General features: G+C 47.0%; 1 protein-coding gene across 1 annotated transcript in view; it reads left to right on the forward strand.

Moving 5' to 3' along the window:
- The window catches only part of CD247 (CD247 molecule), a 57260-nt gene extending 49712 nt beyond the window's left edge, over positions 1–7548 (forward strand). Inside the window, exons 4-8 of the mRNA XM_074155044.1 lie at positions 1043–1126; positions 1849–1884; positions 2896–2952; positions 4925–4963; positions 6418–7548. Of these exons, the coding sequence (XP_074011145.1) occupies positions 1043–1126; positions 1849–1884; positions 2896–2952; positions 4925–4963; positions 6418–6483 (282 nt within the window). The 3' untranslated portion in view covers positions 6484–7548. The remainder of the gene's footprint in view (positions 1–1042; positions 1127–1848; positions 1885–2895; positions 2953–4924; positions 4964–6417) is intronic.
- The last annotated feature ends 4030 nt before the right edge of the window (positions 7549–11578 follow it).

Below are 11578 nucleotides of genomic sequence, written 5' to 3' on the forward strand. Positions count from 1 at the left end.
CCCAGCCCGCTGCAGTGGGCTTGCAGCTCTTGCGGATCGCTGTTGCTCGGGCAAATCAGAAGCACACCATCACCCTGTTGTTGGTGCTATTTAATGTGGGCTGGAGAAAGGTTAAATGCCCAGGAATGCTGCGTTGCTGACTTTGGGAGACCGTAGCTCTTGCATCGAGTGTGTGGAGCCTGAGTCATCGCAGTCCGGCTGGCTCTGTCCAGGAGCTTTCCTGTTTCCCCGCAGCATGAGACCTGTTGTACGAGATCGTACTGGAGGTGTACCTCGGCTGCTGTGCCCTGACTGTAGCCAGCATCAGATGGGTCTACAGGCAGCGAGAAAGGGCAGAGCCAAGATCCTGTCTGTCCTTCCTAGCTAAATTGCTCACTCATGGCAGCATTAAACTCCAGCTATTTTTGCTACGTCTGGTTGTCTTTTGATTTTAATTTTTTTTCTCTCACGCTTTTGACCATAGCCACATCCTGTGATGAGTTCTACTGTTTAACTGTGTAATGTATGAACACCAATGCATTTTTTTCAATTTAAGAAATGTTGCCTGTCACCTTTTCAATACCACGCTGTCAGCTGTTATTCTGACCTGAAATCTCTCCTTTGCCCTCTTCCAAGGTAACCTTTCCCAGATCAGAAATGCATTGCACACAAAATTTCTACAGCCACTTGATGCAAATTTAGATGAGCTCTTCTGTGAGAAAAAAATCAAGCTTGTGTACCTTCACCCACCAGTGGGTGAGAAAGCATGAAAGTCAGAGTCCCTCACCCTCATGTGCTCTCATTTTCAGCTCATTTCTACTTAAGAAAGGTTCTTGGTGCAATGGCTTGCAGTTTTGTGCTGCACAAACCACTTGTTGTTTCCATGGCTTAATCACAGAAATTTTAGTTGACAATTGCATTAAGGGGTAAAATACTGTCTAGCTCTGTTAAAATACTCATGAAGCTGGACACCAAACTGGGTTCCTTTTCTTCTCCTGCATTGCCAAGATCTATTTTCTCATGATCATAATGTTCATCACTGCTTCTTGCTTTCTCCTTTCAGAAACTGTCTCGTGGACACCGCGATGAATACGATGTTCTGGGGGCAAAGCGAGGTGCAGACCCTGAGCTGGGCGGGAGACACCAGGTAACTTCCTCCCACACATCCACCTTTTTTTCTTTTAATCTGGTTCCTTCCTTGTCACGTCTAACCGCTGTTTAGACATGCAGGCATTCATCACGCGTTTGCTAAGCACTAGTGCCTTCCTGGAGAGGGAACGGTAACAAGCTGTGTAGTAACTCAGGCGGTGCAGCGTGGCGGGACAAAAGTAAACCTGCCCCCTTCCTCCCCCTGGCTTTGATCTTTGCCCCTCGCACCCCCTGTTCACTTTGCTGAGAGCTCGCAGCCACCCAGAATAGGAAGTGACACCCAGCCGTGGGGCGGATGTGGAACAGGCAAGGCAGGAGTGGGTGTTTCACGAGAGCTCGCTGCACGTGATGCCGCCACACAAGTGCCAACAAAGTAAAGCAGCAGCCAAAACAACTGTTTCTGCTGCAGAGCTCAACGGTTTCAAAGGAAAAGGGAGGGGAAACCTTCTGCATCAGCATGTAGGGCTTGCCTGCAGGTGACAGCTGTAGGGATTGAGCAGAGAAGAGCTAAGTTTTACCAATTATTAAAATTAAATTAATTTTCCAGACAACAAGTTGTCTTAACAAAGCCTTATAGGTGGAGGCAAGATGGGCTGTAAGGGGTACGGCACACCCACAGAGCTGTAACCGTGCCTTATAGCAAAACGCACAGGCACATATAAGGTGGTGGAGGATGCTGGTAGTGCAACATGTGGGCAACTTTCATCTTTTGTTTTACAGCAGAGAAGAAAGAACCCTCAGGACACCGTCTACACTGTGAGTAGAGAGAGCTGGAGGGAGAGGAGAGGGAGGGAGGGAGGGATGGAAATCGGAGTTTCTATGTCATAGGAGACTTTTTCCCCCCTACCCAATTTCAGCTTTGGTTCAAGCTTAACAGCTGCTTTCAAAGACTTCTCTTCCCTTCAACCCTCCCTTTTTTGCTAGAAAATTTCTGCTTCTTTCTCCATGATAGGAGGAAAACATTGGCAGATGGGGAAAAGAATTTGGATCAAGACCCCTGCTGATCCCTTTATGCTAGCCATTAGTGAGCAACCAGCCTTCTTCCCATGTGACTGATACTGTGTTATTTTATGTACTTGTTCTCCAGCCTCTCTGACAAAGAGCAAATGCCAGTGTATCTAAGAGGGGTTGCTTAGGAGCCTTTTGATTTAATTGATTTAACTCTGGCTAAATGTGGTGGTTTGCGCTCCAAAGGATGGCTACATGAATGCTAAAGCTCATGTCTTGGGTCTTTCTGGATGTTCAGTGCTTGCTTCTTTCCAAGACTGGTCTTCATTGTCATCGAAACAGACACTGACGGTCACAACTGGTCATAAGCATTTGGGAACCGCTTCCCCAGATGGAGGAAGGAAGAGCTCCACTTTCCTAACCTTCACCCTGCAGTGTTAGACTTTTCTTTGCTCTGGGTCTGAGCTGCATGTTCAGGTTTCTCTCCTGAACAAACGCTGCTTACAGCTTTTCTTGGGCCTGGCTTTGATTGTAGTATCTGGTGCCAGTCGAGGTAAATCACTTGGTTGAAGGTAGAGTTCTGTTCATTAAGCATTTGGAGATGAGGTGGTATTGATATGCTAAGCAGATTTGATCATGTATAGCATCTACTTAAATGCACATCGGTCAACTCCCACCGCTGTCCCTTCTTCACTGGAATAAATATTGAAGCTTTGAAGGCAAGGCAGCCCCAGAGGCACAGGCTTGGAGTGTGGTCACCCAGGGGCTGGCTTGGCTTTTCTAGTAACACGCTGACTCTTTCCCCCTCTCTGCTTGCAGTCACTGCAGAAGGACAAGATGGGCGAGGCATACAGTGAAATCGGAATGAAGGGAGAGGTGAGTCTTACTTTCCTGCCTGGGGAAAGCCTGGGATGAAAAAAGTCTTCATCGCCGCTCCCTGACGGAGCGGTAGCCCCGGCTGCACAGTGCTGCCTTGCACAAGGAAGTCCCCGTGTTGCACAGCGCCTGCACGCACAGCTGAGAGCGGTTACCTTTTTCTTATAGTAACCAGTGTGTTTGGTGCAGCAGTAAGAAAGACACATAGCTATGGCATTACAGTAGCCATAAAACAAGGTGATCAGACAGTAAACTTTGTCCCACGGGCTGTATGCCAGCAGTGTCCCTGGGTGGACTGAATAATGTTAAGAGGAAATGTTTCAACTTTCGGACAGAAAAATTCTGACGGCTGCCCCAGCTGAGGAGGCAGAAGGTATGAGATGGGTGAGGAACAGTTGAAGGACATGTCTAATTCCACACACTGCAACGTCTGTGGCCCAGAAACACACATTTAGTTGAGCATGTTCCTCCAGAGCAATTCAGAGCTGGGGATTCACGGTTTCCCCTCTATGGGCTGTCGAGGCCGAGCTGCCTTATAGGCACAAGTAAGCACTTGCAAACTCCTCCTTGTGCCTATCTTCAGACAAGTAATGGAGAAACATTCTCCTTCCCCCACCTCCACCCTCAAATTTTTAAGAAGGAACAGCTCAGTTATGTGTAAAGCCAGCAACAGATAGTTTTAGCTCTGTGCACAAACTGCTGAGGGAGGGAAGAGTCTGTTGGAAAAAAAACACATCTAGGGACACTGTTTATGGCAAAAACAAAAAACAGCTGTGACCTACACAGGTTCTATATTATGTCAGTGTCTAAAATATAACCTTTCATTTCCCTCTGAAAAGTGAAAAAAAAAAGGGCATTTCATACCAAAGTTCTATGCTGAGAAATGCTGAAGGAACACCAACATTTAATCCCTTCCCCCTTTTTTATTATTCTAATACGCACCTGCCAGATTTAAGCTCAGTTTACAAGCTACGAGCATATGAAGTCTTGCCATGTTTTTACAACTGTTTCTATTACTGGGGACGCCCTGTCCCCCCTCCCCCTCCCCCCCCAAAAAAACCCCAAAACAACCCACCTTGCTTCATTCTAGGTACATGATCATTTAGCAGACTGCTGCAATTTTAATTGTGGCAGGCACCGCTTTTTGCCGCATGTTCCTGAAATGTTTGTGATACTGTTAACGACCAGCCACGGGCTTGCCGTGCCAGCCTCCATCTGGGGGGGGGACGGGGACTGTAGGCTCTGTTGTCCCTTGCTCTCACCTGGAAATCGCACTCCCTTCAACTACTTGGCTGCTTTGCCTGGCAGCTCCTGTACCCCTGGGAACGCAGCAGCAAGCGGGTTCAGGCAGGTGGTTTTTCTTTGTACCTGGCTGGTCTGAGGAACATTGTTTGTATGCTCTACTTGTACCATGACAGTCCCAGTACCTATTTTACCGAATCCTGCGTGACTTTGTCCTCAGACAGCCTTATTTGCAGCTCCTTTGAACATCTAGACAGTTTACCAAATGTGCGCTGGAGAATTTCCTTACTTATCCATGCCTGTCCAACAGAGGGCAGAGTCCCTCCGACACCAGGTGAGATGCAGCAACTTAAAAAAATACAGCCCCATTTCTTCCAGGTGTGCCTTCAGCCCATAAAACAATCGGTGTCTACAGGATTGTTGCCAAATCTCTATACAAACAGTAAATCAAAGAAATAGCAGCATTATAACAGTATGACAGGAAAATACATCAGCAAACCAAAGTAATTTCCTTTTTATTTCCAGTCCTTGCTATTTTCTCCTTCTACAGCCCTTGCAGGGTGTCTGGGCTGGTCCAGACTTGGCAGGTGCTTTCCCTCCTGCACGGAGGGTGATCAGGCCAATCGTAGCTGCTGACCCTCAGTACAGGATGGGGGGAAAGGGTTTCTTTCCTTTTGCATAATGGTAAAAGCACCCATTAATCTATGGTTCTTTCTCTTTCCAAAAGCAGCAGAGGCGGCGAGGCAAAGGGAACGAAGGTCTCTACCAGGTAGGCAACACATCCAGCACCTGCTCCCCTCATCTATCTTCATGGCTTAATTGCAGCCCCTAGTTACATATCTCAGCACACTGTTAGCAACGCATGATGAAGCGGAGCTTTCAAAGCACCTTCCTTGAGGACAGTTCCTCAGATTCAGGGCAAAGACCACACTGCTGGTACTTCAATAAAGTGGCTGCATGTTCCAAATACAATGGCAGGAACACTTGTTTAGCTGCTCTGGTAGGAACCATTTCTGCAGCCCTACATCTTGGAGAACCACCTTTTGACTGCAGCAGATGACACAGATAGTTCTCCGAATTATTTATTACTTAAAAGGAAACCTTCAGGTTGCCAAACAGCTGTTGTAACTCAAAGCTTCTGTGGTTCAGCCCATCTCGCTATAGCTACAGAGCACAAACTGGGCAGCACGTCCAGTCCCTCGGGGCACTGGGGGGGTTTCAGTGTTGCAAGGGAGCCCATCAATAAGCTCGCCTTTGGGCTGCCAGGCATAATTGTTCCAAAATGGATTTTACTTTCTGTAGAAGCCTGGGCATTGTCACCAACATCTCAAAATGACAAAAATAAAATACGTATTAAAAAAGTTCTTCTGAATGCCAGGGAGTTCCTCTGTAAGGTGGCTTATTTGTAGCTAACGGTACCTTTTTGCAAAACCTGCTCTGCTGCTAGTCACAGGCAGCTGATAAGCAGCGCTATCCTGTCAGTGTGGTCAGTATGCCACTAAATACTCAGAGCAGAGCGAAGGGTAGCTAGGAGTTTTAAAGCGGGCACCATGTGTCTTACTGAATCCTCACTCTTAGAAGCCCCAGCTCCCTCAGCTCTGGCTGCCTCCTGGGCTGACCTGCGACTGCCACATCTGCTGCTGCTCCACTCTGGGAGCGGTCAGTTCCAGGAGCACAGCAGGGAGCCGGAGCTGGAACTGGCACGTCACAGGTGACTTTCTCCCACCGGAGCAGGCCGGCAGGCGGAGGACTGCTGCATCGCAGGCAGGGGTGTGAGGGGTTGCTGCCCGGGGGCTCACAGCTGTCAGAAGCCCCGCTGCCAAATCACCCAGAGTTGCATCTGACTTCCCTTCCAAATTACAGAGTAGACGTCCAGAGAACAAAGCTCATGATTTTATGTCTATTTATTTAATTAGCAGACAAAGTTCACTCTTAGTAGCCAATCGTATGCAAATAAAATGTACTCTAAAGGTCTGCATAGGATGAGTTGCTGTAGTCGTACGTTCAAACCAGTTATTCAGGATGTATCTTACCTTCAGGTAAGTGACAGCTATTGACACCATGCAAAGACTAAGGAAACACCCATGAGTAAAAAAATCTGTAGGAAAGAAAAAAATAATTAAAATTATGCTACTGAGCCCCTGCCATCCTGTCCCTGGCCAGTCAGCTTAGGGAGAACTGAGCGCTCACACTGGTACCTCACCTGTTTTTCCTCTTTTTCAGGGACTCAGTGCAGCAACCAAGGACACTTACGATGCTCTCCAAATGCAGCCTTTGCCCCCCCGCTAAGTGGGAGTCACAGAGGGGATGGGCACGGGTGAGAGATGCCCACCCACCCTGGGGAGGAGAGGAGGGAGAGCCTTTTTCATCCAAAACAAGCACCGTGTATTTTCTCAGTGCATCCACCTACTTTGGCTGGTGCACAGAGAGAATATGTCTGGACTTGGTCAGTCCCTTCTCCCTTCCCTCTTGAATCATCTAACTGCAAGCTTTAGCTATTAAAATGTACATATCTGTAAAGTTGTTTCCAGTAATAGTGGTTATTAGGCCCGTTTTTGTAAGATTTGTGTTGTGGGACCAGACCACACCAACTAAACCAGCTGTTGCCATAGCTCTTGCTTGCCTTCCAGGGGTATCAAGACACGTAATTATGATTTCATTGCATTCTAAGAACTTGTAAAGATAGGGCTGTAGTTATCTCCTGTAGTATTTATCTTTAGGCTATCTGACATGGGCCAGCTAAAATTTTTGCTTTAAATTTACCTTTTAAAAACTGCTTCAGAGGGGGATGACTTTTTTCTGCAATTGTAAAAAGTGATGTGATGTTACCGTAGTGAAGGACAGAGGCTAAACGCCAGCTTTTCAGTACAGAGAAAACAAGCATTGAGCTCCAAGAAAAGATCAAGCAATGGCATTGCCACTCATCCAGCGCCTGGAGCTAAACGAGAGCCAGGGAACCTGCCTAAGAGACTTCTCTAAGATACCCCTCTTCCAATGAGAACAAGAAGTATGGACTCTCCTAAGAGAGTAATACTGGAAAACCTGGAAAAACCCACCCTGGAGAAACTCATGGCTGAAGGGTTCGGCTGAAACTTTTGTCCCCTCACGTTAGCAACACCTACAGCTCTCACTGCAGAACAGGCTCCCCTTGTAAGAGCTGGCATGGTAATTCCCATGTCAGGAACAGACCAAAACAATCACTTGTGGGCAACACAAACTGTACAAAAGCCAACGTAAATGCAGTTTCCAGAGCAGTCTATCATCAGGTTACCGTTAAAAGACGATGCAGATATTCCCAAGACATACTGATTCAGTAATGTAATGCGGTTTTGATGAATTAATAAAGTTAGCGTCAAAGACCCGTGTGCGCGTGGTGAACTGCTGTGGGAACAGCACAAGCTCAGCAGCTGATGCAGTCAGCGGCTGGACCAATTCACACCCAGCAGCAGCATCTCCTAGGCAAGCTGAGGAGGGTGGTATTCTGCTGGGAGCTTCTAAACACATCCTGGGAAGTGGGATGGGATGTTGCGATGGGGAAGAAATTCTTGGGGAAAAAACATCACCTTTATATATAAATGGATCTTGATTTCAAAACACAGCCAACGCTTGTTTCGGGGGCACTCACCGTAGGTGTGAGGTGACTCTTCTCTTTGCCTTCAGGAAGCAACTGAAGCTGTTTTTCCTTTTAGGAGAGGAGTTGATAATACAGAAGCAGAATAAAAGCTTCAAGCGGAGCACAAAAACCCTGGGCTCTCCTCCATTTTGACAAGACAAAGAGCATGAAAGAGCAATCTCCCGGCGCAGTTTGACGCAGCAGGGGAAAGGGGAATTAGTCTTCCCCGGACACACTTAAAAAACTACAAACAAGCGCATACATGTTAAAACACTTGGAAAATGGTTTAATGATGTTTACAACAGAAATGAACTGTACAATTACAGTAAGTTTAATATATATAAAAAATTACAGCAGACAAATGCATCTACACAAAAATCTACCTTTTCATTCTGATTTACTGTAATCTACACAATCTCTCAATGCCTACAGCTATCTGTAGACAACCACTGGGAAAATAATATAATAATAATAATAATAAAGGACATCTTTAAAGAGACAGCATTTTGCCTTCCTCCTCACCCCTAGTGTGATCAGCGAGGTTTTGAAATGTGTGGGACTCTCACATTTCAGTTTCAAGAAAAGCTTGGGTTGGGTTTGGGTAGGGGTACTCCCGTATGGCCCTCCATTTCAAGTGTTCTGCTGACCTGAAGCGTATAAATGCAGTATAAGAGGAAGGGCAAGAGAAAAAACCCTCCCAGCCAGTGTAAGCAGGCGGTTGCACAGAGTAGCGAAACCATTAAGACTGAAAATTTCTCTTATTTAGAAAAGAAGCAAAAAGGGACTGCCCAGACGCTGCAGACATTCACAAATCATCAAAAACTATTGCCGGATTTAGAAGAAAGGGCTTGTTTTTCAACTCCTGATTCTTCGTACAAAGGGTTAAGCTTTCAAACGAACGCGTTAAATATTTTTTTAAAAGAAAATTTAAGCCACTTCCTCTTTGGCCCATCCCTTAAAAACAGTGAAAACCCCTTTACGCTGAGAAAGAACCTCAGGTCAATGGGGAAAAAAAAAAGAACATGCTGTCTCTTTAAAATGAAAGAAAGAATCCCAGTTGGGAGCGGCCGTCAGTGAAAATGCGATCCAAATTGGCGGTCTGGTGGAAATTCCTCATGGAATATTATGTACAGTTTAAAAACCCTTAGTTGTTTGTTTTTTTTATTATTTATGAACACCTAGGCAGTGAAAACTGTTATGTTAATACATACATAGACACACCCAAAACATACAAAAATACTATTATTTCAAACTACTAAGAATAGGACAAGTTCAGTTATCTCCATGCTATGACTTTAAGAGCATTACACTGAAACAAACAAGAATTTAAACGACAATTTTTTAATATCCCAGAAATATACCAAAATATACATCTAAGCTTTGGAATTACTGAGGTTAGACTAATGCAAGTGCTGGGTAATCGTACTTAATACACAAGTCTAAGGTTCTGCAGGAAAGAAATTATCTTTGGTATCTGCATCAGGCTAATAATATTAACATTTGGATTTTGCTTTGGGATAGAGCTTGTATGACCCTAGAACCAAACACCCCCCAATCAACTGAGATTAAAAAGATCCATGTAAAAAGTTCCTCCATTTGCAATCCCCCCCCAAAAAGTTAAAAAGTCACAGGCATCTACCTAGCATAAAAGGTTGAGAAATACAATGCATAGTTGCACAGTGGTGCTGCAAAAATAAAAGAAATCTAGAAAAAAGGAACTAGAGGAGAAATGAAAAGCTGCTTCTTCTTCTTTCAGGGATTTCTCACAACAGGACAGCCTCTTCCAAGCAGTGACGGGGGAGGGGGGAAGCTCAGAAGTGCACCTCAGCGTGTATTAATCAACATCACCCAGCCCCCAGAGGGTTAAAGCACCCAGCAGAGCAGCCAATCCTGCACCCAAGTCTTCAGCTCCTCAACCCACCTGCGCAGCCCCCGGCCGCCCCCTCCCAGCGCCTGCGCCCCGGATTTCGCCCCTTTCCGGGGCGGCAACCCCTCGCCCGAGGCAGCCCCTGGAGCCGGGGGCCGGGCTGGACCCCCGGGCTGGACCCCGGCAGAGACCCTCGCCCCAGCCAGGCCGGCCTCACAGGTGGGCTTGGTGCTGAAGACGCCCTTTGTCTTTGGTTTGTTTGTTTGTTTTGAGTTTATACAATCATTAGGAAATCTTTGGTTTTGGCTGGAAATTTTAAAAGAACAAAACAAAACAAAGAAACCGCCCCCTCCCGACTTATAGCAGCCACCGTGACCTGACAAAGCTTCTCTTTCCCATGGGGGTAGGGGAACTACATTCAAATAAAGATGGACCGGGTTAAGGATGCAGCTTCTGGCCAGGCTGGGGAGCGGGGAAGGGATACAGGATTGTCAAATAATAAAGAAGAAAATTAAATATTTGGAGATTTCTTTCTATTTTTTCTTTTTTTTTTTTTTTTTTTCCCTTTTTTTTTTGGTCATGTTAAAAAGTGAGTAGCGTGTTCGCAGCACTGGGCTGAGCGCGCCTCCGGGCCCTGGAGTTCAGCGTGGCTCCGGGGCAGGTGCCCCAGGGTGGGGAAAGGCAGGACGGGCGGCCCTTTTCCGAGGAGAGTGGAGGGGAGGAGGTGGATATTCACAGACTAATCAAGAGGACCCCTTGTAACCAAAGGAAATAAGGTAAGATTGCAATTTGCCCTCACTTTGCAGTAGCTTTTAAGCAGCGACATTCAGAGGCGTTGGGGGGTCACTCCCCAGGTTGCAGGTCACGGGGTGCTATAGGCCAGAGTTCAGTGTTAATCAAAGGAGGGAGGGCAGACTTGGCAACTCTGTAGGGTTTGGAGAAAGTTAAAGCAAGTTACTCAGTTACGAGTTAGAAATGAGGTATACGACAGCTCCTGTACCTGTGGCGGATAAACACCCCACACCTACTCACACCTAGCCTTAGATACTACCACAGAGGAAGGAAATGGAACAACGGCACTGGCGGGGACGAAGAAGCTACTGCCCGGGTCCTTCCCACAGACCGCCTGCAGGTGAGGTGTCCCACGGGGACCAGCGCTACCCCAGGCCCCGTCACACCACCTGCGGGCGACTCTGCAGCCATCCCTTCCCTTCTTCCCGCCTGGCAGGGAGGCCCAGTCCAGCTCCCCAGGAACTGGCGGGGAGCGGCGCGGATCTCCAAGCCTTTCACATTGCGTTTTCCCCTCGGACTCGCTGGGGTGCAGGGAGCACCAAGGTCACAGAGGCCGACACGTGGAGAGTGAACGGGGGAAGAACTAAAGGGTTCGTCTCAACTGCCTTGTTCTCAGGACACTGTCACGGGTGCTCTCGTTCCTAAATTGTTTCTCAAGGGGGTTGTGCGATCTCCATGATTTGCCCCTTGGCACGCCATTTCCAATAGCCTAGGGCTCCTCCTGTTTGAAGAGTTTCGGATTTCGATAGCACCGCAACATGCCGGTTTCGTCCGCACACAAAACGTTACGAAATAGGCCTTAAGTAGCTGCTGCTACAAAATTCAGCAAAGGCAGTGTGAATCCTGAAGTGGGGCCTACAACAGATAAGAGTATTTTCGGAGGAAAGGGGAAGCTACCTTAATAAATTAAGTATCTTACGGTTTTATGTAAAGCTCTGCGGGAGAATATTCACCCGCAGACCGACACAGTTTTAAGACACATCAGCATTTTGGTCTGAGCTACTTGACAATGTCCTGTTTGGTAGAGAGATGAAATAAGGCAGAGGGGGTATGTTCCAGTTCCGGGGCTGAGCCTCAGCAGCACTAAGGAACGCCAAAGGGTATCATCTTCC

The sequence above is a fragment of the Numenius arquata genome, chromosome 1 (assembly GCF_964106895.1).
Source record: "Numenius arquata chromosome 1, bNumArq3.hap1.1, whole genome shotgun sequence".
Taxonomy (NCBI): Eukaryota; Metazoa; Chordata; class Aves; order Charadriiformes; family Scolopacidae; genus Numenius; species Numenius arquata.